Raw genomic sequence first — 26,481 nt, forward strand, 5'->3', positions numbered from 1 at the left:
TTTTCGAGCACCCCTGTCTGGTTGCAAAGTGTGAGCCACAATTATCCTGAGCCACACCGCGGGGTTTCCATAATTGTCCGAGTGTTATCTGTGGCTAACAATTGAAAATGAAACTACGGATCCGTCGGGAAGGTACTTAGGTACGATCATCCAGTAACTTCCATTGTGGGAACTCGGTGGTGGTTGGATGGGCTGTATGCGAGGTGGGGCTAACCGTCAAGCGGCAGTCGTCATCTGGTCTGGGCTTGTCTGGGGAAAGCAACTCTCACTTCTCACTTCTCTTCCTGTTTCAACTCCCGTATCGCAAAACTTAAACAAACATGTCAATGTCAATCTCGAGTTGCCGATCTGTACTGCCACCCCCTTCGAATCCGTTCGTTACTATTCCTCGATAAGTATCGGATTATACCTTATGCCCTATGTGTACCTGTATTCAAAGAGCTAGAATGTCACCGCAATAGCAATATAATCCTTCGTAGCCGTCCGTCTTCGAAATACTCCGAGCTTTCCAATGGGATCCTCCGACTGCCTAGACGACCTCTGTTTGGCACCGGGTCTGGCCGCGCCTTCAGCAGCGTCCATGTCATTATCTCTGGCACCGTTCACCATCACTTTTGTCTTCGTCTCTATCCTAGTCTCGCAAAAAATCTTCCCTCAACTAGCGCGCGTCCAAAATTCACGCGATGGCGAAGATCACTTCCTCCCCTCCGATGCGCCCCTATCACTTCAACAAGCCCATGCTGAGCACGGCTCCAAATCGATACGAAGACGGGTAGCAGAAGGTGCTTTTTGCACGACTGTTGGATTGGCAGTTGTTTTGGGCGAGTTGATCTTATGTGAAATATCGGAATTGGTCAACCCTTATGCCCGAGCACTGGCTCTGCGAATCACCGTCCCGACTCTCTTATTCCTCCTCATCGTGCTGATCCCTTTTCTCGAACTTCAATCACTCGTTACCGGTTCGGGATGGTCTTTTCAGCGCACTTCGAAAGGAAATATACCTAGAGTTGCTTGGGTGCTTCAGTTTGCCATGTTTAGCGTTTGGTTATTTGCCTTCTGGTCACTTGGGAATCTTGTCCCGGTAGGCAGCGAGGTCGGGCGTTCTAGTGCTAGGATGGAAAAACTTCGCGCGGAGCCCCTATTATCTGCAACTCTAGCACGCGCTTGTCTTGAGCGTATCGGCGTCATTGGTATTTCACTGATGGCTTTGCTATCCGGATTCGCCTCTGTTTCTTCACCATGGCATACATTCGGAAGTCGTGCGTCGCGACGACCTGTGACAGAGGCTGATGTTTCCCGTAAACAAGCGGGCCTAGATGCCACCAATGAGATGCTAATAACTAAACGACATCGTCTACAGAGTCTACTGCGCAAGGCATCAGATACGTCTTCAGCCGAGAAACGTGGATTTGTCACTAAAGTCATCGGTTCTATTCGAGGTGGAGGCGATGCTGCAGAAATCCGTACGTTACGTCTCGAAATCGCTGGCCTGGAAGCTATGGAAGCAAATCTATCTTCATCTCTGTCTATGTTGCGTTCAAGGCAGGCCAACTCAGCACGCGCTGCTACTTTTTCCGGGAAACTTCTCTTGATACCCACTTACGTGTTCAGCGTATATTGCGTTTATCGTATAATAGCAACTACTCTTACTACTTTGCGGCGTTTATACTATCCAGCCGCTTCGTTTTCCTCGTCTGATCCGATTAATCGATTCCTCGGGCTCTTAGCCAAACATTGGGACCCAAAACTTGATCAAATCGCATGGGCCAGGCAGATTTCATTTTTATTATCTGGCGTAATCCTCCTTGCGAGCGCAAACAGTGCACTTCAGACATTCCATTTCTTCGCCAAATGGACCCCTGGACTTTTATATCAGGCTCAGGCAAATTTGGCTTTATTGATTGGGCAGATCAGTGCCATCTATGTGATCTCTGCCGCGCTCCTCCTACGCAGTAATCTTCCCAAAGAGGTGGGCAGTGCCGTCGGCGACGCGCTCGAAAGCGCTCTGGAACCAGGGTTTGTAGATAGATGGTTCGAGGGCTGGTTCCTTTTAGCAAGCGTGGTTACAGCAGGAGGGATTTGGATAGGCGGGAAAATAGGCGAGTGGAGCGAAGAATGGGATGATATCGGCATGGAAGAAATGGGTCAGAAACGATCATGAGGATACGAATACAAAGCTTCATCATATCATAAGAGTTCTCAGTACCATCAAACGATCGAATAGGGATACCTTACCATCACTGGAAAAGGGTCACGTAGTCTGACAACGGGGGCACGTATCGATTCCACCTATCGTAGTACATTACTACGGAACATACCTCGCCTCCGACCTAATTAGTCAGTTTGCATCGCGACACGGGGAAACATCTCTCTAAGGCCAACATATTTCCCCATCCCGATACACAATCCGTCGAATATCTACGCCTCTAAATCAGTCTTCTAGGTTTAAGAATCGTCTAATTCAATAACTTCAGGCTCGGCAGCTCCTGGTACCGGTCGACCTGCTCCATATTGAGAGAGCAATAAATGCACCTGTTTCCGAGACTTCTCGATCTGTTCTTCTAGTCCGTCGCCGCCTTTCCAATGCGGCTTCGCCGTCCGGCAAATTTCAAGCGGGTGCTGCTTGTGCCATGCCATTTCCTCGATTATATTATACGGGTGCGTACCATTAGGATCGCCTATTGCATTGGCGTCGCGGCACTCGAGAAGCAGACTCTGCACCCAGCCTTCCTCGAGGCGATGCACCGCGTCCTGGAGCGGCGTATACAAGAACCCGGGGGGGTTTGGATCTGCTCCGCTCTCAAGGATCATCTTCAAAAGTTGGCCTGTCATCTGCCCATCATCCCCGTCCTCGCTGTAAGGATGCTCAAGCGCCACGAATACGATGTTCGGCTCGTTGACGAAATTGGCGCCGGCTTCGATGAATATCTCCAAAAACTCAAGGCGCTTCCAGGACACGCACAAGCGAAGCAGACTCACAGGCTCACCCTTCTCGAATGTCGGCGGCAGACTATCGTCGATCCCAGCATCAATTGTAAACTCGTCCGTCCAGACCATCTGCTTGCGCTCAGGTGTAAGTCGCTCCCACCCAGCACCCCGCAAAAGCTTCTGTGCGAATTCCGGCCACCGTAATAGCACTAAGCTTGCTAGGGTACTGGTCTCATGTCGCACTCGTCGTCGTGTCCCGTCTTCGTACTCTCCAAATGCGCATAGCTTACGCCATTTCGTAAACCGCTTTCGCAGTCGCTCGCTTCTTAGTGATTTAACGTGCTCGGCATCGGGTCTGAGGCATGGCACCACTGAATCAAAGACGCTCTGGAACCTGACGATCAAGTTACGGCGATCACCGCGCAAAGCCCAGTCACTCATCTCAAGACAGTGCTCCTCGTAGCGGCTGGGGTTTCGCTGGTTTGCCGGTCGGTTTCGGCCCCACTGCTGCAGCCCGTTGAAGACAACCTGCATCTCTAACATGCGGATGTCTAGGTCTGTAAGCGCGAACTCGCCGGCGGGGCGCGGCTTGTCATCACCGTCCTTAGATGGTGCAAAGAGGAACTCCCGCACGGTATAGTGCGCGATATTGACCTTCTGCAGACAGAGTCCGTCATCCTCGCGCTTAAAAATGTGTTGCGGCTTCACGCGCAAAGGTGTCACTTTAATAAGGCATCCGAGTATCCCCTCCAGCGCGCGTACGTCATACATATGCATTGCGCCGTGACGGACATTGTGAAGTGAAGCTTGGACTAGGACGTCTGCGCTCTTAATATTGGAGGTGTTGCTGCATATTAACGCGAGAGCTGTGCGAGCGAATGCGCGCTCTTCTGGCTGTATGCCTTCGAGGATCCTCGCATATGTGTCGAAGAGAGTTTCCGGCAGATTATTGAGAGCCGCCATCACCCGACTTTGGTCAAGGTAAAGACGCTCGATGATATCGACCTGACATGCGACCCACCGGAACCTAAGTTAGGCATTGAGCGAAAATTCCTGAATATCCGAGTCTTGGTGCTGTAGCTGAGAACTTACATCCCTCTGGCATTTCTTGCTAACGTCTCCTCTACTTTGGTTCTGAAATCTGGGGGCCATATTTTGAACTTGTTATTTTTTCCAAACTGTTTCTTGACGTACTTCCGTATCGCATGCATGACCTCAGCGTTCGACATCGTGATATGCGTGTGCAGGACCTTCTTTGAGGATGGAACCTCATCCTCTTCGCCACCAGTCATCATAGCCTTGATATCAGTCTCCTCACGGCTCGTCATCAATAATGAGACATTGTTGTACATCGGATTCGTGCCGATTTCGATTAGCTGTTTAAGGAATCTTTCCCGCGGCTTTCTACTCTCATCCACAGCGTCAACTACTAAAAAGACTCGAGAACCATTCTGCGCGAACCGTTGGCTAATGGCCAAGAAACAGCTCATGAGACCCGGGATACTAAAGTTTTCCCCTTTGCTCAACTCTTCTAATTCCTTTGGGATGAAGCGTCCAATCTGTCTACTCAAGTCACTAATTATCCAACGGAGAAAGTGAAGTGTCTCATCTTGGTTCCGCTCGTGGTGGCAATAGTAGAACGAGTACCCGGTTGCTTTGCACGACGTCCCAATAGCGTCGATGAGAAATGAGGCGAGGACCGTCTTTCCGGCACCGGGGATCCCGAATATCCAAATAAAGCGTTCGTAGCTGTCAGGCCCAGCTTTAACCCCTTCAAGCCACTCTCTCCATTGATCGCGCTCAGTTATCCATGTGCATGTCTCGTCTTCTTGCTTATCATGCTGTTCGGCGTGGAACTCACGCATGTCAATCTTCGGTTTTAACCAAGACAATATTCTCCTCTTTTCATTGTCTACATACCAGGAAAAGCATCAGTGATGGCGCAACCAATCATAAGGGGAATTAGATTTATCTTACCGTTCAATACCGCCTCGACGTCCTTTACAGCATTGCTTATTACGGCGAGATTTGAACTATTTAATGAGGTCAACCAATAAGCTACCGAATCATCCGGAGCTAAACTCACAGATTATCAGCCTGGATGGCTATATTAAGCTGAGACTTCTGTCTTTCTAGCTCTTTCAGCAACTTCTCCGCCTTGCCTTGACGTACAAGCGGCCATTTGAGTCGTCTGCGAAGGGACATTGACGATTGCCTAGGCTGAGGCGTAGCCGTCCTTACTGGGAGAGGTTGAGATGAGTCCATATTCGTGCGGAAGGTTAAATTGGACACAGGAAACCTCAGTTCCTCGAAGGGGGACACTAATTTGCTCACACCCATCGCATCGGAAAGATTAGGATTGTTAAATGGTGATGGGGTTCTTTTTTCTCGGGTTGCTTTCAATGATCGAAAAACACTTGCAGTTTTGCCATGCGACGACGAGTCTGAAGAGTCCGAATCGTCTTTGTCCTCCGGGGCCACAAGCTTCTCAAGCTCGGACAACGTACCCCTACAACTGTTCAGGCATTCCTCAAGCGACGCTTTATTTGTGGGATCTATGTCGCCTTCAATGGTTGCTCCGAGATACTCCAATATACCCTTCAGTATATTCACTTCTAGAGTAATGCTTTTGACTACTTTGGGAGCATCCTTCACGCTTTTCGTGTATTGGGCGAAGCTGTTAGCGACTGATGCAGCTTGCTTGATGACATCAATCGTAAGAAATACGGTTTCAGCCATGTTGCAAAACTATTACTGTTCTCTCGTCGGTATGGGATGAGTGATGAAGACGAGGAAAAGAGAATACCCTTCTAGTCGGTGGAGGGATATAAATATGAGCACGGGACATAATCCATGTATGCTTATTAGGCACTATCAGGGAAACATACGCCTGGAAACGACGAAGCAAGCTAGAAAACACGCCGCCACAAACGGAGCGTACCTATGCTTCAATGCGTTTGGTGAAGCAATCCAGCAACCCACCACACTCCAGCCCGACGCTCTTATTAAAGAAGATCGTTGATTGCGATAAATCTTCGCCTAATCTATACGCAGTTTTACGCCATTCTGCCGATTTGTCATAGAAAACATAGGCTCCTGTATTCGTGTGTTGGATAGGGGATTGGCTCTCGAGGTTGGCGAGCCTCAATACTTAATGTCTATATAATTACCAACTCCAGGCAAAGAACTGGAAATGAGGTCGCTTTAGTCGTCCGAGTTTATTGTATAAATATCCTGGGGATCTGAAATGACCCAAATAATAAGATGATTAATTCAATTAGCCTCTTGTAATCCAATGCTTCTCATTGTTCCCTAACAAACAATACAAGGCCAACATGTCTATAGATGCGATGCTCATATGTTAGAGTCAGTACTTCGATGTGGAATATGCTTAGTTGTATTTGTTTGCTTTTTTACCCATCTTCAAATGATTTCCACAATCATATGTAAATTAAACCACGAAATAGTCCTCTAGGGGAATATGCGAAAATGAATTGAACATGTTTTATGAAAGAATTACTCCGGCAACATCACCATCCCGCTAAATTTGTCAGGGGAGGAGATCCTACCCACAGATTCAACAGCTACAAAACTATTTATACACCGAAATCGAAAGCTAAATACAACGAATGAGAAGTCCTAGTCGTATTGAAATAGGAATATGAGATACAGTGACTATGCAAAGAAACGGTCAGAAAGATGTCAACCATCTCTCCTCGCCATGATAGATCTATACACTGCATGAATGAAACCTTCACAACTCGCCATCAAGAGAAAAGTCTATCGACTCCCAATGCGCTCAAGGTTTCCCCTTTTTTCATAACGAAGTAGGAAAACACGTATAAACCACCGTCACATTCCACGAGGCCGGATGATCTCATCATGACTTCGAGCATTATAAAGAAACCGACAACGGCGTCTTCCCCATAAACATACATCAACACCGAATTAATTCGAATAACCCAGCCAGCCAGCCGCCCATTCATCCCCCATAACCGGTTCCTTCTCCCTTCCCCTATCCCTGACCCCCATACGTCACCCCTACTCCGCCGTCCTCCTCCACAAATCCCTCATCTGAATAACGCCAGGAATGCTCGCTAGCGCACCAATCGCCATCTCGCCCAAAAGCCCCTGCTCCAGACTCCAATGAACCGTCAACGGAGCCCAAGCCAAATTCCGCGCAACACTCTTCTTCCACGCATCACCCCACTCAATCTCATCCCTCTGAACCTGCGCCGCCGTCTTCCCACCAGCGAACTTCTCCTCTCTCGTCCTAAGCCCCCGTCGATGACTCTCATAAAACAGCCTCCCAACCTCGACCCCCACAAACGCCGCCCAAAACCGCGCGCTCCACAGCCCCGCCTTGCGCTGCGTCGCAGCCGACCAGCCCAAGACGCCTTTCGACGAGAGATACGCGCCGTTCTCGAGGGCTTGGAACACCACACACGCCGACATCTGAACCCACGAGATCGCGCGCTCAACACGGTCTTCCCTCTGACTCCCCGCGCCGTCCTTCTCCTGCGCCTCTCCCGCGTTCCGACTAAGAACCAGTCTCCTCGCCCAGAAATACATATTCAGCAGTCCCCACAGACGCAGGAACGTTCTTGCGTCACTAAGCAGAACACTCAGCGCGCGGAGGCGTTTCGCGAGTTCCAGGATCGCGGCAACGCCGCCACCGGGGAGCATGCGGGCGGAGAAGACGAGGGTGGCGGAGGGGGGCAAGCTCGCTGCGATAGCGAGGAGTTTGTCCGCGCTGCGGCGGATGGCGGGGCGGGTGAGGGCTTCGAGGGCGGAGGCGGAGAGGCGCGAGGCGTAGCAGATGAGGAGGAGGGTGGTGTCGATGCCCGAGGGGGTCTGCAGACAGCGCTGGAGGTGGGCGAGGAAGGCGTCTGCGTTGGAGGGGGCCGCGGCGAGGAGGGCGCGGATCGGGAACGGTTTTGGCGAGGGGACCGGTGCGGGAGGCGCGGACGACGGGATCGGGTCGCCGGACGGGAGGTCCGCTGTTGCGAGTTCGGTGGCGCTCATCGTGAATTCTTCGTATCTTTCTTTTTTTTTCTTTTTGATATTTCTTCAAGCGGGTGTGTAGACCTTCTTTTCTGTCTGCTAGGCTTACATAGACAGCGGGAACAATGGCTGAATAGGTAGGAAGAATGTTGAAATCAGATGATATTTGAACAGGTAAAGCAGTAATAATTGGCTCTACTATCGATAAAAGGGGTTGCTGCAAAGACAGCTCAGCTAGCACCGACGATCTCGAATGCGAACTTCAATTTAAAAACAAAGCGCGAAACGCTTCAGATGCAACAAAGACAAAAAACTGAATTGATGAATTGTTACGACGGTTAGTCGTATATCGCTGAGAAGACGTCGGCGTCGTTGAAATTAATATTTATTACGCGCGTTGAACTTAAAAGTCTTGAAAGTCTCTCTACCTCGGCACTCCGGTTTAAGGAGGCTCTTGCATACCTAGGCTAGGTACATCGGTATACTTTAACTTATAGCGGTTTAGCCAAATTACAGAATCCCCACCGATCGCTGACCTCATAAAGCATACCCTTGCATAACAATATCACAGTGATGGTAGTCAAGTTAAATAGTTTCTCATGGCATTTCTCGTTTCTAGCTGTTGAGTTTCAAGCTACTATTGTACAAACTTATGAGACTTGATCTCATAAACCCCTCCTGGTTTGATATCTATTCTAACAAGGTATTCAAAATCCCGTTCAATCTCGACACGGGTCTTGAAATACATTCCACATTACAAGCTTGTTTTCACTTGTCCCCTTCACCCCACACAACCTTTCTTCTAAATCCATAGCACCGCCGGGTATCATCTCACACCATTTTAGACATTACTACTGTTCGTACATAGTCGGGTATACATCCTCGACATTGGTAAGGGAATGCGGCTGTTACCGCAACATAAACATGGCGACAAATATTACAGCTGTCAAGGCTTCTGTACAAAACCCTGGACGCAGAGTCGTACCCAAACTCTCGATCGGTTGATCGAATGGGCTACCGCCACCCGCGCCGCCAAGTGTAGGATCATCATCACCTGAATCATCCGATGATGTTGATTGTGCTGCACTCGTAACCGCCGATTGTGCAGTATCTTGTGTTGATGTAGGATCGGTGGATGACGGTGTCAAAGTGCTACGAATTTCGGACGTCGTTGATGGTGGCGAGGTTTCTTGATTTGTTGTCGATTGTACTATTGTCGATGAGTCACTCGTTGGTGTAGTTTTCCGTGATGTTGTGGATGAAGTTTTGCTAGAGGCGGCCGACGTAGTGGTTGGTGCTGGGTTTATGGTCGAAAACCCTCTATTCGTAGTCGAAGGTTGTACAGTCTTGGTAACTGTCGTAGTATCGAAGCCGGGGCATAAGGTATCGACTAAACCGCCAGATAACACGATTCCGAGCAACGATTTCGCACTGACATTCAGACCCTCGCAAGCATCGTCTATAACATCTTTCACCTCCTCGAGACCCTGCACGCAACTAGATGAGCATTGCCTTCCGTTTGTAAAGTCACTCCTCGTACAACCTTCTATATCGGTTGAGTAAGCCTTGATGCACTTCTTTGGTATTTGGTTTGACGTAATGACTTGAAATTGGGACAAGTTAAGTGCCGAGGATGTCGAGGCTATGGCTAACAATGACACACATCTCAACAGTCGTCGCTGCGGCCGTTGTCGCCGATGCGCCATTTCCTGCGAGAAAGCCTTTTACGATAATCGTCGATCGATCTGTCGAATTGTCGATATCTTCTTACAGTCGTTGGATACTGGAGAAGGTTGACAAGAGCGACTGATCTTTTAGAATATAGCCTGATGGAATATACAATGTCGCCTGACGTCCTAACCGAACAATTGGAGCACGACTTAATTAAGTCTAGCTTCCCAGCTTGCTCGAAAAAAATCGACACGCCGAAACGCGAGTTGTGTCAGGAGTCTCTGAATGACGGAGCGGCCAGGACTTAGTCCAATGGGAATGCTTGACGAGGTCTGGGAATGGTAGTGCCCAGGTTCAATACGATTCTTGATCGATATAGTTATATCTAACCTCTCGGTTTCCAAATTTCGTAAACTGGCTTTATCCAAGATCGCGAAGTTTCGGTGGATATTATTCCTATGTCAACGATGACATCAAACAACCCAAGGAACCGCTAATGATTGATCACGGCAACGCCGTTGGGAATTGAACGATAAGCCAGTTACTGCTATATCCAAAAGGGGCACGGTGGGGTCCACGATGTGAAGTATTCTTCATATAGGGGACACTGGGCGTTTGTCCTCTTGGGTAGCGTGGTACGGCGCGAGATACGAATGTGTTAGAGGGTTAAGCTGCAGGCCAGGGGCAGACAGTGGCGCGTAGAGCAAGTGAAATAACCACTTGAAGTGAATTATATGTAGTAAGACAGGTAGGAAAAGGCGCAAAAGGCTGTGATAGAAAGCAACTCAGTCGCCAATTGCAGTCAATGCGAAACAGCACCTAGGCAGTTGGAACGAATGTCGAATAAAGAGAGGAGAGAAGCACAGCTCCTTTATTTCTGGCACTCGACACGCCGTATTCGTGCGAGGGATTCAAGCCACGAAGGTGACAGCGATGGCAGCCGAAGTCGAAAAATTCATTAAATAGTTAAATTAATGGAAATATTGAAGATAATAGATAGAGTAGAGGAAACACTTTAAGAGAAACATTTTCAGCGTTCCTTCCAGAAAAGAGAAGGTTCAGGAGTCCATGCGTTTCCTATTCCAGATTCGAGCTTTCCATTTGAGATCGTTCTGACCCTAGTTCAACTAGCAGATAGCACCTAGCAGCTGCCTTCAAGAAACACGAAAATCCCTTGGCTACCGTTAGCAGTATTGGCGATACCCCTGACCTATAACGCGGGAACAGCCAATCCATTAACGGGATTCGGGATATCTCACTCGTGGCTATCGCATCATATCTTGACATATCCACTAGTGATCTTTTGATGAACTCCTGTCGATTGTCGCGATTCGTTCGAGAAGTAACCCGACAATTGGCCCCTACAGGTAAGACTCAAACGAGACGATCCAATGAAAAAGGGGGAGTGATGTAACGCGGAAGAAACGAAACAATTAGGCGTTTGAGGTACCGACCAACCAACCCTTATCTGACACTTGATTGGCCAGAGCTTCTTCTCCAATCGCAATTATCCCCAAATGCATATGTAGATGTTGTGTTACATTATGTACAGCACGTATTATCGCCATTAAATTTCAGCAGTGGTACCCGAGTACCCAATAATTAATCCTCGCTATTCGTAGGTATCTCTAATGGAATTAAAAACCTTTACAACTCTCAAGAACGACCTCAGAATAATGGATATATATACCTACATATCTAGGTAAGAACGATGAAACTTAATGTTAACAAGAAAGGACGATGCGAATTCAATATACTATTAGGTACAGGCCGTGTTACCCGAATCTTACTATTCAATTTCTTTCTGCTTCTACATTGAGTCACTGGCCGATGCAACTTACACTAGTGCATGCTTCGGCTGAACATACCTAACTATCAAGTGCTTACACAGTTGGGTACTGGTAGAGGGCATTCAAATAACAAGATGAATTATAGTCTACACGAGGCTCTGGTCAATGGTGCCTGGAAGGGTACAATTCCGCAACTTGTCTTATGTGTCAATCCAGCCTGCTTTCTGTCACTATTATCCGCAATTCGCTTCTACTAAGCCTGGAAACATCTACGTTGTAAAGACATTGATTAAATTTGGTGATGGCATCTACGAGTCGCGAAGAGATCACTTCGAGCGTTCTCGAAACTCTCAAAGGGACTCCCTACGAGGCATATTCCTTGGAAGTACTATCAGGGGGTACAGTCAACTTCATATACCGAGTAACTTTATCCAACCCACTCGAGGATGGGACACAAAATGTCCTAGTTAAACATTCCGAGGATTACGTTGCAAATTCCTCAAGCTTCAAATTGACCCTATCTCGTTGTGTATGCAACACTTAATACGAGAAACTGCAGTTCTATGCGGATTTGTAATGACGACGTACTAACTTTTCTTAGAATATTGAAGTAGGCTGCCTGAAGGCGTTATCGGACTTCCCCATCGTCAGCAAGGCAGATCCGAGCGATCCTTACAATTTCGCCGTTAGGACGCCTAAAGTCTTCCATTTCGACGACACAAACAACAGCCAAATCCAGGAGTATCTGCAAAATGGTGTCGACTTGAAAACCTACGCTCTGGAGACGTATGCCAATTCTAATTCAGAGGCAACGAAGCACCAAGCTCTCCAACTTGGAAAGGCCTTGGGAAGATGGCTTCGGACTTTCCACGACTGGGCTGCGCAGCAGGGAGAACTCCGAAGCATGGTTGCTAAAAACAAGGAGCTGCAGCAGTTGAAACATATAATCAACTTTTCATGGCTGTTCGATAAGATTAAACAGTTCCCATCTATTCTCGCCGAAGCCGAAGCCGTCTTTACGAAAGTAAAGGATATGGCTACTGCGGAATTAAGCGACGAAAGCCAACTGCAGGTGATTCACGGAGACTTTTGGTCAGGAAAGTATGGATATGCACCAATGTCTCTATCCTGCAAGACTTTTGACTAATATATCTACTAGTATTCTGTTACCCAAGGGCCCGATCCAGGAAGGAGATGATGTACCGATGTTCGTTGTCGACTGGGAGATGGCACAGCTGGGAAAGTTGAACTTGGACTTAGGTCAGATGATTGCCGAGTTATACGAATTGAAGCTATATAAAGGCATCGCAGCCGGGCTTTGGATGGTCCAGGGATTTGTGAATGGCTATGGCGCGGTGAGCGAAGACTTCGCTTTCCGTACCGCAATCCAAGCCGGAGCTCATCTAGTCAATTTCGGAACATCAGTTCAAGGTTGGGGCACACAAGAGCAGGTTGAGAATTGCGCACGCATTGGAAGGGATATTGTGGTCCATGCTTGGAAGAAAGACCGCCGATGGTTCGAAGAGGGCGACCTTGCTTGCTTGTTTGATATAACTAGATGAATTGCCATTAAGCTTTTCGGAAAGCAACGAGAGTCAAATACTATGTAAAATCCGAGCTGCAAATGAAGTGAAACTCATCAAATATGACATTGCTTGAGTAGATAATTGATGCTGAATTTGAATTACGAAGTTTTCAAGCTGGGTATAGGGGAGAAAATTGGGTCCACGTGATCCCTAAAGAGAATTCTCAATGACTCAAACCTAACTCTCAACTTAAACAACAACTAACACAAATCTGCTAATACACATATACCCCTTTCTTACATTCTAGAAGACCACATCTAAATCCGAGTACGGTTTATCCTAGATATAAAAGTTGTTAGCGGAGGTTGCAAATTCGCTCAATGACGACAGCGGCAACATCTCCGGCGGATGCGACCGGGGTTTCCCGGCCGTGCAACCGGTGCAAAGAGCAAGAAGGAACTATAGAATTACGGGTTGCCGAGACAGTATGCAAGTATGTATATACGCTATACTATGCCCAAGAAATCTATCCGTAAAGTATGACATACTTACTATTCGCATAGGTCATGCTTCGCATACTACGTCTCCAGCAAAGCCATCAAGAGACTCGAAGCCCTACAGCGGGAGACATCCGCGCCTCGTGGCAGCGGTAGCGGGCCGCGGGGTCAAAGGCGACCGCAGCGGTATCTAGTTGGACTATCATGCGGACCCTCATCCACGACTCTCCTCCACGTTCTAACTGAGAACGTGCGGCAGCAGCGTGCGCGGGGGCAGAAAACTGCGCGATTCGAGTATATCGCCGTGCACGTCGTCGACGACACCTTACCGTCATCTTCAGCTGAACCAGAAGAGCCATCTTACCTCGCCGCGTACCGCGCGCGTTTCCCTGACGCAGACATACTCAGCGTACCCCTAAGCTCCGCACTGACCCTACAATCCATAGACTGGACCTCCCTCCCCTCTCCCCCCTCCCCCAAAACCACACCCGCCCAAACCCTCTCCTCCATCCTCTCCCTCCTCCCCTCCACAACCTCCCGCGCCGACATCCGCCGTCTGCTAGTCCGGCACATCCTCATCGCAACAGCAACACAACACACCTGCGACGCCCTCCTCCTCGGGCACAACACCACCTCCCTCGCAGAGCTAACGCTCTCCGAAACCGCGAAAGGGCGGGGCTTTTCCCTCCCCTCCCTCGTAAACGACGGCGCCGTGGCGCTTCCCGCACGACTAGACGGCGGCGCCGCCAACCCCAACAACCCCAACCCCAACATCCCCGCAAGCCTCCCAATATACAGCCCCCTCCGCGAGCTCTTCCGAAACGAACTCCTAACCTACCTCTCCCACACCACGCCCCCTCTAACCCCGCTCCTGCCAGCCTCCGAAACCGGGTCCGCGGGTAATACAAACAGCGCCGTGGTCTCGCACCGCGACCTGAGTATCGACGACGTGCTGGCGCGGTACTTCGGCGCCGTGGAGGCGAGTTACCCGTCCGTGGTCGCGAACGTGGTGCGCACGACGGGGAAGCTGGGACACGGGGGTAGTGGGGGAAGTACGGAGACTGTGTGCGGGCTTTGCGGTGCTGGTTTAGATGAGCTGGGGGATGAGCGGTGGAGGGGGGAGATTGGGATTGATGCTGGTGAGAGGGATGGTGGTTCTGGGAAGAGGAGGTTGTGTTATGGGTGTGAGAGGTCGGTGCGTGGGTAGGTAGTTATTGTCTGCTGAGCACTGGCTTCGAGACTTACTCTTTGCCATTTGATACGAGGTAGCACTCAACGATACAGAGAAATCACAGTGAAAAGTTAAATCAGTAATATTCTTCATTGACACCCACCCCCCTTTCAGCAGACACGCTTTATGTCCATACGTGTACCTAGTTATCTACCCAGTCCCCGAGACCGTCTCTAAAAACTAGTTTACCCTAGTATAGTACCGTGAAGCGTCCGAGTATCCATCCATCTAACCGTGCTCCTTCTATAACGAATTCGGTACATATATCCGTCGATACTTAGATCGTAGATATCATGATGGAGATCATGTCCCCGTCCTTTTAGATAAATATTCCCTGTGTTCGGACCAGTATGACCCGATTCAAACACACAAGCTAGCTCCTTGAAAGAACTGCTCGCTTGGGGAATTCAAGGCATCCTATATGTTTCTATTCACCGTTACCTTTATTTTACCCCTTGGCTCCTCCCTGACGCTGGTGTTGACTCAAACATTCATAGAGTCGAAGCAGGTAATATCTTCTGTTCGATCTTACGGATCAACTTATTCGTCTGCTCCGCCAGACTCAGAGTAAGTATAGTATGCGGCAATATACGCGCGAGGTGAGGCAAAAAGCCCTTATAGATAGCGAGGAAGCCCTCAGTCCGGATCGTCTTGCCCAGGCAGTCGAAGACGCCCTTATACAGGTTACCGTTTTGGTTATATAATCGCGACATGATCGTGTCTGCGGTTTGTTTGTCAGCCCCATAGCTCCTCTATCCACAACCCACAGACCAATCTAAGAAGAAAAAGACTTACCGGGCGGATGCATAAAACAGCACACGACAAACCCCGACACAGTACTACTGGCCAGATGCAGCGGCGCGCCCTCCTCCATGCCCAAATGCCTAACCAACCTCCTCTTCGCAAAGAAGTACGTCGGCAACTGAACCGAGCTCCCAAAGCCGGTCCTAATCATAGCCGCGCCAACACCCCTATACAAGCCCCTGAAGCCCTCCGCGCGGTAAATCTGTCCGAGGCCATCGATCGCATTGCGGTAATTATGCTGTGTGCCAACGGGGAGAAAAGGGGAGAAACTCTGAAGACGCGTCTTGACGAGGAAGAAGGGAGACCCCGCGGCGGCGCCGATGATGCCGGAGGAGGCGCCGCAGAGCATGTTGATTCCGAGGTTCTGCTTCGCGCCGTCTTTCAGCAGGAGTGTCGCCAGCCCGTTGCGCATCGGCTCGTAGAACCCCAGTCGACACCCGTTCAGCAGCACCTGGTACACGTACGCGCACCCGATACCCCGGTAGATCCCCTTCAGCCCCTCGTTGCGCACGATCACGCTGACTCCGTGAAACGGCCCGCGGTAGTGGTGTGGTTGGTGGCCTTTCGTTTGGAGCTCGCCTTGGAGCTGCATTCTGCGGTGGCATTGCGTCAGCTGCGTTCCGTGCATACAGTATGTGTATATGTCTTATCAGGAAAAAGGAGTATATTCCCAGACGCCCTGTATATGCCCATATCGAACTAGCTAACTGACTATCTGCTCGTCTATTTGGGGAGTCTTGGTACAAACGAGGGAGTGGCATGCGTACCGAATCTTAACCGTCTCGAAGGGATGCGTAGCTGTGACGGCACCGCAAGCGGCTATACCGCCCGCTATGAAGGCCCTACAGCTCTCGGATTAGCTTTTGAAGCTTCGACATATCGAAATAACCAGTTTCCTACCCAGCTGTAGTCGACATGACGCCGTCCCGAGCGATCCGCTCGCTTCACCTCTCGAATTGATCTTGTTCTTTGTGTGCGAATCGAGGTCTCAGAGAAATTTGAGGCGAGCTCCCTTGTAACTTAAAGGTACTAGGGCGAAAATCGGCTTGGCGAAAAGAAAAAAAAAAAGATCACCGCATATGATACCCCGATTCGATCTCCGACTTCAATTGCTACGAGGACTAGTAGTGGAAAAGAGTAAATAGTGTTAAAGAAAGGGAACGGAGAAAAGAGAAGAGTTATAAGTACATTTTTATTATATGTTGGTTAACAATGAAGTTCATTCAACGAAATAGTCTTTTAGAGGTAAGCCTTTTGGACCCTACAAGGTACGAAGTACCTACTACGCAGCCAAACCCCAAGAAAATAATTCATCTCCAAATTCGTTCAACATCCTTTCTCCGAGCTCGCACCGAGTACATATAGTGAGTACATATAGTGCTATCTAGTAGATCTTATACTCTCATTAGTGCACTTTCTAGCGCCTCGATCAATATGTACATAACTATCGACACTAGAACTTCTAAGTTCTACCAATTGTACCTTAGTTGTACGGGTACTTACATTTGAATTTCGTAGGATCACATTGGCGCATAACAGGTACCTAGTAATGCCCTCAATTAGGTAAGCTTACGCATAGTGTAGGTAAGGCTGTCTTAGATCATAGAAGCCATTTGAGGCTATGCAGCCCGTAGTCTTCCTTTACATCACATCTCAAACAACTATAGATCCTTCAGCCGACCGATGTCCGGTCACTACGAAAGTATACGGGTAAGTCCGGATTCGATTTCCCATTTGCTGTTGTGCTTTGTTGTGCTATGTCCGATTCATGATATTATTATGCTTGAGGCATATACCAGACTCCTAACCCATCACTAGTTCCGCCTAGCCTAGCCCATGAATGCATTCTATACTGTACACCATCCGTGGACATATGCTTCGTAGACTCCGTACCCACAAAAAAAAGAAGAGAACGCAGTTAAATTCACACCAGCTGAAGTAGTGCACGTCAAGCAAGTATGTATGCCACAACCACTTGGCCCGCGAATAGGTAGTATAGAATATCGACCCCCCGCTTCGGTAACCCACTTCGCTGGACGTTCAGATATAACCCAATATCAACAAAGGAACCCTTATCGCTGGATTCCTGGCTCGGTCTCTTGAATCGAGATTGGACATCTTATAATGTCCAATTCTGGCCAATGCTGCACGAAAGCCCATGTCATCCACACTTTCATCCACGATCATTCCCCCCTCATGGCCACCTATAGGCTTAGTATAAGTCATCGCAACTATACGGCCAATGGCTACCCCGCATGCCAACGGATAGGCTTCTTTAAATCGCGGCATATTCGTCGGGCTCGAATCCTCGAGCTAAAATCAAGTATGGGTGCAATATTTTAACAGGTAAAACTTTTTGTAAAGCCCACGCCGTGTTGCCATGAGAAGGGATGTGGGAATATCTAATCAGATAACCCGGGGATGAAGGCTGGACAATGCCAGAAAGACACTCTATGATCTATCGACTCCCGCCTGCGCTGCCGCATCTAGACTACTCATGCCATTTCGCCTAGTGCTCTCCTGGCTAACTCGTGCGGGATTGCCATCAAATACCCACGGCCCCGCGTCATTACGGGGGGTGATGGGTCCCTCATGACCGTTGACCAACGGGTGATGATTCGGAGATGGCGTTCGATTTGTTGCGGACCGATCACCGTTACCCATGCGAGGTGTCGCATTTGGTATCGGGACTGGCTCCGTCGCAGCGTGCCTCAGCAAACCCGTCTGCAGCACGCTGCCATCGATCTGCATTGTCACATCTCCTACGTCAACTTCGTGAGACGACTGATGCTCGTCACCGGTGCTATCAACTGGCGAGGTTGCGGGTGATTCAACTATCTCTTTTGCTTGAGAAATCAGGTGTGCAGGCTTCTCCTCTTGGGCATCTTCCATGCCCGAGTCCAGTTGCTGCCATTCGTCGGACGGCTCATCTACTTCTGCATCCAGGTCGGCAGTAGCTCGGCAATTCGGGCATATGAAGATTGGCGATGATGGCCCAGTTAACATTTCCCGGATACATTTGTAGTGCCAAGTATGAGAGCAAGGTGCGACGAAGAGAGATTGGCAAGGCTATCACGGTAAATTCAGATTAGTAAATGAACGAAAGAAAAGTTGTAGTGTAGTTAATTCTATAATCGGGTGACGTACTGCTATCGCGTTTAGACAAATGGAACAATCTTGGGCGTGGGCCGACGAAGATGAGGTTAGATCTCGTAACCGTTTATGTGTTGCCATGCTACAGACTCGTTAGTAATTAAATCCATATTAAAATAAGATAAGGTAAAAGATCGTTTGGGGGAGAATCCCTGATACAGATCCTGTAAAGAAATATGGTGGATCCAACACAAAGTAGAAAAATATAGAAGAAAATTAGAGTAGATCATACTTGAAAGTGTTGGGTTTCGATTGCCAGCCTCTGTTTAGCTCTATGCGCATCTTGACGCATCGATATATCATCTCTTCTCCACCTTTAAAGTCTATTCCGAGTTGCACTATGTCGCCATCATTAATGGGGAAAGGTTTGCTTTCGGTGCCTGGCGCACTCAGACGAATGTGATTGAGAAAAGTACCCGAAGAACTTTTTACGTCCTTGATGTACCATTTCCCCTTTTCGAACCAGAATTCGCAATGGCGGCGGCTCACTACCTTGCTCTTAAAGCCTACGGGAGCAGATGACGGTGTGTTGATAGGGACGAGGGCATGATTCTCTCGTTCGGAATATCGGCCAACCTTAATCGCCTCTTTACCGGTAGGTAATGTCCGTGAGATCGGCGTAAAGGAAAGGGACGGCCGATTTGAACGTGCATCATAGAATGCGGAAAATCGTATGGTCGGTAACATGTCGTGGCTTAAGTCGCCGGTCGTTGCTGATCGGGTTCGCGTCATCTCTTCGTCGGGTGACCCGTCAAGAGTCTCGACTTGCGTATTGGGTTCTGACCTGGAATTCAATAGGGCTTCGGAAGCGGCCTCAGAGAATTTACTCGTACGACGACGGTGAATCCTACTCGTCGAATCGTTGTTTTGGTCTGTTGTTGTGTCAGGTGGGTCTGGGTCGACTTCATGGGGCTCATTGGGAGCGCCGCCTGTCGAGCCTTGACCGGAGTTAGTGGGGGAAGTAGGCGAAACCGATGGCGCAGATGTATCAGCTCTAATGCTATAATGAGCAAGGCTAGATATATCACGCGACAATCGATGTAAATGAATTAAGCCCCTTAACCTACTACCTCGGCCTGGAGATAGAGGAGATGAGGACGACGATGGTGTAGTTGCAGAGAGTGGGATGGTCGGGAAATAGCCCGTTGCTGGCGGAGGCGCAGGTTCAGTGAACATTTATTACGGTGTGTGGGAAATCAGTGAAGGGAAATCCGGGGGGGCCTTTAGGCTTGGGCTGGAAGAAGATCCGCCAAACTTCTGTGTGTGATTCAAGAAGCTTAGACCGTTTTTTTAAGCTAGTAATACTGTGATAATAACAAATTATAATGGATATGACGGCACTAGTTCTCGACTGGATGAATAAACGGTCGCTTTTCTTTTCTGACCTATGCTTGCAATGCTTGCAATGCTTGCAGGAAATAAAAACGATATGCGGAGTTGGAGTTGGCTGATTGATATCTCAAATGGGACTCTCGCAGTGGGGGGGATACTTTTTGGGGGGATTTTGTTTCTCGGTTCCTCTCGAAGTCTTGTGTTCGCACGACGCGATTGCCAGGATGCGGAGTCGGCTGATCAGTTTGATTGACCTTACCACTGAATTCTAGGCCAGGCTATGCGTGGACCTTGGGCTGGTTGCTTGCATTCAGTGTCGTTGATCTGAAATCTTCTTAACCTTCCGTTTATATAAACGTAGTTGGTCGGTTTTCTGGTGATTAATTGACGGCGCGTCGGATGGATAATTTTGAGAAAGAGTAGAAAAAAAGAAATAGAAGAGAAGGGATAGAAAAGGATAATCGATTAAAAGTTACAAGACAAAAATGTATTGTACAAATAATTTGAAATCAGGAACGACTCAGCTGAAGGCAAGAAAAGAAAACCAATTCAACCAGATCGGAAAACTGGCAAGTCTTACCTTGATAACTGACGACATTTCTGTCTTTATTTATTATTAAAGTTCGGTAACTGTACTACATAAGGTACAAACCTATACGGCTCAGTGAGAGAGCGCAGGGTAGACAGGTAAAATTTAGAAACAGACCATGCCCAATAGAGCAAAAAGCTGCAACCACATGCTTTCGCTTGTGTTAGTATGTCCTATGTACCTACCTACATAGGCAGTGTACATGAACACATTAAACGCATTAAAAACATTAAAAGGCTAGGGGGAAGGAAAAACGATGGAGAATGAATCCTACTTTGGAAAATATACCCAATTAGGTATGTACCGGGAACTATCCATGGCATCCATGGCATTTATGGCATAGCATAAAACGGCTGCTTTCGTACGTCATAGGGACTTCGCCTAGCCATCCGTAGTCGAATCCGTCGAATAGGAGGCATGTGATAAATATATATAATATGTCGTTTGATAGATCGTACGTTACTCTGTAACCTACCCGAGCAGAAAGAAGAGCATCGTAAATGAATCGAAACATTGAAAAAGGTTATCTGACGGCAAATTGGTGTCCATTAACTAGGGCTGCTATTCGTGATCGACTAACGGGTGGGGTTACAATTGCGATGCGGCGTCAGCCAAATCAAACAAGAAAAAAAAAAGTTACGGATGTCTTAAACACATCCCTGCTTGGCATTGGAGGAGCTGCACCTATGTACAAAGGCTGATGTCGGAGATCCCTAGGTACTAGGTACTGTGATGCCGGACATTAAAGCCTTGCTCGTTTTTTAAAGTCTTCAATAGCCGTGATGACGTATAAAAAACATCTTCATGTCATCTTCAACCTGCATATTAAGCACTTAGGTACCTATACCTGAATTTAACGTATGCTTATTACATATGCAGTAGAGCATTGTTTTTGGGAATCATTACGATCGATCTGCTGCTTTAGCCATGGGAAGCACTACATGAGCGTGATTATTTATCGTTCATAAACGCAGTACGAACTTATCAAAATGGTTAGATGCTTAAATCAGATTCCCTTGGTCGCACAAACGTAATTGCAACTACTCCAGGGACCCAACGAAGCCAATAGAGCTAGTTAGCTACCTTAACGCCATTGCCACCGGACCTTGCCCTTGAACCATTCAATGATAAAACTCAGGTTTATGCCAGGGATGATTAGGCACAGAAAAGGGACGAGCATCCCCTTTATTTGGAAATCTTCTGTTTCTTCGCCTTGGGCTTTGCTTCCTCCTCTTCCTCCTCGTCCAACATCTCCTCATCTTCGTTGTCACCCGCCCCGCCATCAACATCGCTCTCCGCACTACCGGAGCCCGATGATTCGTGAGCGGAATCGTACTCTTCGGCCACATCACTTTCGCTCTCGGCCTGGAAGTCCTCGTCTACGCTTTCTTCGTCTTCGTCGGCTGATCCGCGATCGGCTCTAGGTCCGACTACCTCCTCCTCGGACTCATCCATGGCCTCCTCGCGCAGAGCGGCCGCAAGTAGGTTAGCGTCTTCGTCAATCTCGTTCTTAACACGTAGGCCCTTTAGTTTGAAGAAGCCCTCAAGCGCCTTCAAGTCTTCTCGATTAATGTTACTGAAGGAATGCGGGGCGCCTCCACTCTTCATATGGACTGCAATGTCGAAAGTCGACAAGGCCGAGACAGCGCCGCTGACACGGGAGAACACGATAGAGGACGTCTGGTCGTAGGATACGTAAGTCGCAGGCTTAGGCACGAACATGAAAGCTTTCTCGAGACAGTAAAGAAAACCTTCTGCTGCCTTGATGGAACACTTGATGCCGAACTGGTTCCTGTGCGTCATAAAATCCTTGGCTGGAGAGGTGATCTTCTTGTTGGCGAGGCCCTTAAAGATGTAAGTGATGACTTGGTGGAGCGGTTGTTCGTAGTGTGGCTGTAGACGATCCTTGTACTGTTCGTTTAGTTGTTCCTCTGTGAGGTTCAGATCGATGGTAACTTCTTCGTCTTTTTTAGCTTGCATGACAATGAAGGGATACCTCGTCTGTCCCTGACGGAGAGGAGGATCTAGGCCAATACACAACATAAAGTGCAAATCGTCCGCCTTCGGTAACACCATAAACTTCTTGATGTGTTCGTACTGAATCTTGTAGTCGTATGTCTTACCACGGAGACGGAATGACGCCTCATACATGTCGATATCGAATCGTCCACTAAAAAGTAGTGAGAAAAAAATAGCCAATGCAAGGAGTAAAGTCAACGAACCGAGGTGTAAGGTGGAGGACCTCCAAGAAAGTAGCAATCGCGTCGCCCGCAGTCTCGCCAATCTCAGCCTTGTCCATGAGCGTCTCGTAGAACAATGTAGCGGCGTTCTTTTCCTCTTCGGCACCGCTTCCTGCTTCCTCACCTTCTGTTTCCTTGCGAGTGGTGGTGCCGGGAATATAGAATCGCATCTCCACAAGCTGATCTTTGCCTGCACCGGACTTTTTGCCACGACCTCGTGCTCCGCCTAGGTGTCCGTTTGTACCCGTATCATCCTCGTTCGAGGCGGCGAATTCGACAGAGACTTCATTGCGACCAGCGAGATTGGTGTTGGATATTTCGGAATATGGTACTTCGAAGGAGGGCTTGTTCTGAACATTGAATACAAGTTCAGCCTTGCTGAATTCCGTCTTTCCCCAATTCCAGCCTCGTAGCGCATGTTCCTTAGGATCTAGATTTATGCTGTACCAGTTCTTGAAGATTTTGCTTAGACGCTCTAGATCCTGCAATGGTAGTGATAATTAGCTAAAACCTATCGAAACATTATAATCTATTTTTCTTACCTCCTGTTGAAATCCGTCAAGATGAACAAGCTCGGAAGATCTCTTCAGAATCTTGACTTCGTAGCCTTTCGCAGCACGACTCCATTGTGCATTGACGATATCTCCGCGATCGAGGGTAAATGTGTTGCCGCCTGCTGAGGGTTTCCAACCCAATCCATTCTCGGCGAATCTGCACTTTCCAGATTCCTTGGATAGATCCAGGAAGATGCTATCGAAATTCTCACTGTTGGCCATCCTAGTCAGTATATAAGATCGTACAGAATCTAGTTAGTTCCCTACTTACAAAGCCGCCATGTTGATAAGAAGGTTGCTTAAATTGCGGAACGATTGATAAAATCGGTTGTGAAAATGCGATAGTTCAAAATCCGCCGCCTCTTGAAGAGAAAAGTTTAAGAGAAGGCGCGTCGACGCGGTACCTTAGCTAAGCTAGGAGCTTTTTTGGCGTAAATTGAACACGTGATTCCATTAGCTATTGGTCGATTATGTAATTCAAAATTGTACTTTCAAGTTGTACCTGAATAATGCACCTAACCGCATGAATTCTGGGGCGTTGAAAAACCCCACTTGCCTTAAGTCAGTCAGTTAAGGAGACAGTGGGTCTAACCTAGTCGGTACTGCTTGCAAAAAAACGGTCGTAGATTTTAATAGGAGTACATGAATACATGGGCTTCAAGTTTCAGTCCTTCCATCAACCTTACCTAATATCCTTATTGCTTCGTTCTGATCATTCTCCCCTATCGCCACTTTCCTCCCTAAGCCTTCTCTTCCTTGCGCCATACGCTCACCGACTGAATATCTACCCATTCTCCATCTTGTTACTTGCTACCTACCCTCACTTGCCTATTGTCCACGACCAATCATGTCTGGTCGCTTCGTTCGAGCGTCCAAATATCGTATGTCTTCTGCCTTGTGCTGCGCTGCGCTCCCCCCTTCGAGTAGCGAGTAGCTTGCCATTACAATAACTTGACTAACCTCGATAAAGGACATGTCTTCGGTAAATCTACACGAAAAGAATTCTGCTACGATAATCTTCGCATAAGCCGAAATGCTTGGGATACCAACCTGGTTAAGGTCTGATTTCCTCCTGTCCTTGCACATTTACAGCTATATAGATATATGTAACTTAGGGACTGACGATTTTGGTCGCAATAGGCTAACCCAGAATATCTCGCCGTCAATTGGGAGGCTAGTGGTGGAGGTGCCTTCGCCGTCATTCCCTTAAGCGAGAAGGGGAAACTTCCCGATGTAATTCCTCTATTCCGTGGCCATACTGCCGCCGTTCTCGATACCGACTGGTGCGCACGCGACCCTTCGAGTGGCTGACTCCCCCTATTCCGAAGACTTTAACCTAATCTTACTCAAGGAACCCTTTTAACGATCGCCTAGTCGCTTCAGCTTCCGAGGATGGCAAAGTAATGTTGTGGCAAGTGCCTCAGGGCTTCACTCTCTTTACGGATGCTGAGGAACCAGCCGACGTCGCTCCCGTTGCTAAATTGACCGGTCACGCGAGGAAGGTCGGTCAGGTCCTATTTAATCCCGCCGCCGAGAATATCCTTGCTTCCGCCTCCGGCGACCTTACGATCAAAGTATGGGATGTGGGTGCCGGCTCCTCCGTCCATACGCTAAGACACCCTGATATTGTTCAAAGTCTGTCGTGGAATGCTAGCGGAACAATGCTAGTTACAACCTCAAGAGATAAAAAGCTTCGTGTATGGGATGTACGACAGGAACGTCCTGCCCATGAAGGTCCAGGCCATGAGGGGGCCAAGAATAGTCGAACGGTATGGTTAGGAGAACAAAATAGGTTTGCCACTACTGGTTTCTCGAAAATGAGCGATCGACAGCTCGCCCTTTGGGAGCCCGGCAACAATACCCCTATTGGCGGATTTAAGACTCTCGATAGTATCTCTGGTGTTTGCATGCCTTTTTGGGGTAAGATAGTGTCCCATGTGTATGTCTGTCGGATCTAACGTTGGTACAGATGATGGCTGCCACTGCCTATACCTCGCCGGAAAGGGGTAAGTCCTTCGGTTGTCTAATGAATGATCCACAACTTGGTGTCTAATCTTGACTGCATTAGTGATGGAAACATCCGCTACTTCGAATATGAGCATGATAAATTCGAATTCCTCTCCGAGTATAAGTCTGTAGAACCCCAGAGAGGTATTGCTTTCGTTGCCAAGCGTGGGGTCAACGTAAGTCGTCAGCATCCCGCCTAAAGCTATGATGTTGGACTAACACTCAGCAGGTTCATGAGAATGAAATTATGAGGGCCTACAAGACTGTCAACGACGCCTATATTGAACCCATCTCCTTCACCGTGCCTAGACGAGCTGAGACATTCCAATCCGATATCTTCCCGCCAGCTTCTGGTATCAAGCCAGGTTGTAGCGCCAGCGACTGGCTATCAGGCAAAACCGGACTACCGCCGAAGATTGATTTTGAGAGCATTTACGAAGGCAATGCTCCAATTGAGATTCCAGCTGAATATAAGCCCTCTGCCTCCATTCCAGCACCAGCACCAGCTCCTGTGTCCAAACCTGTTCCGAAAAAGGACCCAGAGCCGACACCTGCACCGCCTCCCACCATGAAGGATCAAAATCGATCCATGGCAGCGATAGCTTCGAAGTATGAGGACGGCGAAGAGGTGGATGATGATGAAACCTCGAGTTTCGAGGAAATCTCGAAGCCGGTTCAGCGCAGTTCGATACCTGCAAAATCTGAACCAAAGCCCCCTTCCCCAACCAAAACCACGTCAGCACCACCTCCGAAGGCGGCACCGCCACTCAAATCACCTGCCTACGTGTCAGCCCCTACTGCTGCCGCCCATGGACCTCTATCCCCGACAGCTGGTGGCCCAGGAGTCGAGACATCTTTGGAACAAATCAAGAACTTATTGGAAACGCAGACAAAGTTGATTAGCGTGCAAAGCCAACAAATTAGTCATCTAACAGACGAAGTAGATGGCCTAAAGAAACGGGTGGGATCTGGATCTCAGGATCAGAGCGAACGTATTCGGCAACTCGAGCTAGAACTGGAGGAGTTGAAGTCGTGATGTAGCAGGATGCAGGGATATGTGTTGGGGCAAGATAGAAGAGCTGGGCAGGTGTTGAGTAGTGGATGGATACCGATCTTGATGAAGGTTGCATGCACGGGCGATCGCAAATATCTCGT

General features: G+C 48.5%; 10 protein-coding genes across 10 annotated transcripts; 4 read left to right on the forward strand and 6 right to left on the reverse strand.

Moving 5' to 3' along the window:
• Nucleotides 1-580: 580 nt before the first annotated feature.
• GGS22DRAFT_181302 (Abscisic acid G-protein coupled receptor-domain-containing protein) lies at nucleotides 581-2,161 on the forward strand (the record flags this gene model as incomplete). Its single annotated transcript, XM_047963851.1, has 1 exon — nucleotides 581-2,161. The coding sequence occupies one exon, from the start codon at nucleotides 581-583 to the stop codon at nucleotides 2,159-2,161; it is 1,581 nt and encodes a 526-aa protein (XP_047815712.1).
• A 284-nt stretch (nucleotides 2,162-2,445) lies between these two features.
• On the reverse strand, nucleotides 2,446-5,667 carry GGS22DRAFT_191602 (uncharacterized protein; the record flags this gene model as incomplete). Its single annotated transcript, XM_047965146.1, has 4 exons — nucleotides 2,446-3,955; nucleotides 4,021-4,840; nucleotides 4,906-4,961; nucleotides 5,015-5,667. The coding sequence occupies 4 exons, from the start codon at nucleotides 5,665-5,667 to the stop codon at nucleotides 2,446-2,448; spliced, it is 3,039 nt and encodes a 1,012-aa protein (XP_047815713.1).
• A 1,302-nt stretch (nucleotides 5,668-6,969) lies between these two features.
• Nucleotides 6,970-7,953, reverse strand: GGS22DRAFT_191603 (uncharacterized protein; the record flags this gene model as incomplete). Its single annotated transcript, XM_047965147.1, has 1 exon — nucleotides 6,970-7,953. One exon carries the CDS (start codon nucleotides 7,951-7,953, stop codon nucleotides 6,970-6,972), a length of 984 nt encoding a protein of 327 aa, XP_047815714.1.
• An 887-nt stretch (nucleotides 7,954-8,840) lies between these two features.
• On the reverse strand, nucleotides 8,841-9,638 carry GGS22DRAFT_191604 (uncharacterized protein; the record flags this gene model as incomplete). The annotated part of the gene is made up of 1 exon (XM_047965148.1): nucleotides 8,841-9,638. One exon carries the CDS (start codon nucleotides 9,636-9,638, stop codon nucleotides 8,841-8,843), a length of 798 nt encoding a protein of 265 aa, XP_047815715.1.
• Nucleotides 9,639-11,305: 1,667 nt separating this feature from the next.
• Nucleotides 11,306-13,043, forward strand: GGS22DRAFT_170960 (kinase-like domain-containing protein). The gene is made up of 3 exons (XM_047962529.1): nucleotides 11,306-11,922; nucleotides 11,995-12,494; nucleotides 12,553-13,043. Exons 1-3 carry the CDS (start codon nucleotides 11,695-11,697, stop codon nucleotides 12,953-12,955), a joined length of 1,131 nt encoding a protein of 376 aa, XP_047815716.1. The 5' UTR covers nucleotides 11,306-11,694; the 3' UTR covers nucleotides 12,956-13,043.
• A 132-nt stretch (nucleotides 13,044-13,175) lies between these two features.
• On the forward strand, nucleotides 13,176-14,711 carry GGS22DRAFT_170961 (uncharacterized protein). The gene is made up of 2 exons (XM_047962530.1): nucleotides 13,176-13,412; nucleotides 13,483-14,711. The coding sequence occupies exons 1-2, from the start codon at nucleotides 13,300-13,302 to the stop codon at nucleotides 14,621-14,623; spliced, it is 1,254 nt and encodes a 417-aa protein (XP_047815717.1). The 5' UTR covers nucleotides 13,176-13,299; the 3' UTR covers nucleotides 14,624-14,711.
• GGS22DRAFT_170963 (mitochondrial carrier) lies at nucleotides 14,712-16,708 on the reverse strand. The gene is made up of 4 exons (XM_047962531.1): nucleotides 16,352-16,708; nucleotides 16,219-16,293; nucleotides 15,443-16,044; nucleotides 14,712-15,368 (listed from the first exon to the last, which is right to left on the reverse strand). The coding sequence occupies exons 1-4, from the start codon at nucleotides 16,366-16,368 to the stop codon at nucleotides 15,139-15,141; spliced, it is 924 nt and encodes a 307-aa protein (XP_047815718.1). The 5' UTR covers nucleotides 16,369-16,708; the 3' UTR covers nucleotides 14,712-15,138.
• Nucleotides 16,709-17,902: 1,194 nt separating this feature from the next.
• GGS22DRAFT_181306 (RING finger protein) lies at nucleotides 17,903-19,336 on the reverse strand (the record flags this gene model as incomplete). The annotated part of the gene is made up of 3 exons (XM_047963852.1): nucleotides 17,903-18,520; nucleotides 18,599-18,686; nucleotides 18,837-19,336. The coding sequence occupies 3 exons, from the start codon at nucleotides 19,334-19,336 to the stop codon at nucleotides 17,903-17,905; spliced, it is 1,206 nt and encodes a 401-aa protein (XP_047815719.1).
• Nucleotides 19,337-21,505: 2,169 nt separating this feature from the next.
• GGS22DRAFT_170967 (SSrecog-domain-containing protein) lies at nucleotides 21,506-23,681 on the reverse strand. The gene is made up of 4 exons (XM_047962532.1): nucleotides 23,591-23,681; nucleotides 23,308-23,530; nucleotides 22,748-23,247; nucleotides 21,506-22,695 (listed from the first exon to the last, which is right to left on the reverse strand). Exons 1-4 carry the CDS (start codon nucleotides 23,599-23,601, stop codon nucleotides 21,711-21,713), a joined length of 1,719 nt encoding a protein of 572 aa, XP_047815720.1. The 5' UTR covers nucleotides 23,602-23,681; the 3' UTR covers nucleotides 21,506-21,710.
• A 249-nt stretch (nucleotides 23,682-23,930) lies between these two features.
• On the forward strand, nucleotides 23,931-26,470 carry GGS22DRAFT_51764 (DUF1900-domain-containing protein). The gene is made up of 7 exons (XM_047967311.1): nucleotides 23,931-24,200; nucleotides 24,290-24,378; nucleotides 24,460-24,602; nucleotides 24,671-25,239; nucleotides 25,289-25,325; nucleotides 25,388-25,502; nucleotides 25,556-26,470. Exons 1-7 carry the CDS (start codon nucleotides 24,167-24,169, stop codon nucleotides 26,360-26,362), a joined length of 1,794 nt encoding a protein of 597 aa, XP_047815721.1. The 5' UTR covers nucleotides 23,931-24,166; the 3' UTR covers nucleotides 26,363-26,470.
• Nucleotides 26,471-26,481: the final 11 nt, after the last annotated feature.

This window comes from Annulohypoxylon maeteangense, assembly GCF_022496945.1.
Source record: "Annulohypoxylon maeteangense strain CBS 123835 unplaced genomic scaffold GGS22scaffold_17, whole genome shotgun sequence".
NCBI lineage: Eukaryota > Fungi > Ascomycota > Sordariomycetes > Xylariales > Hypoxylaceae > Annulohypoxylon > Annulohypoxylon maeteangense.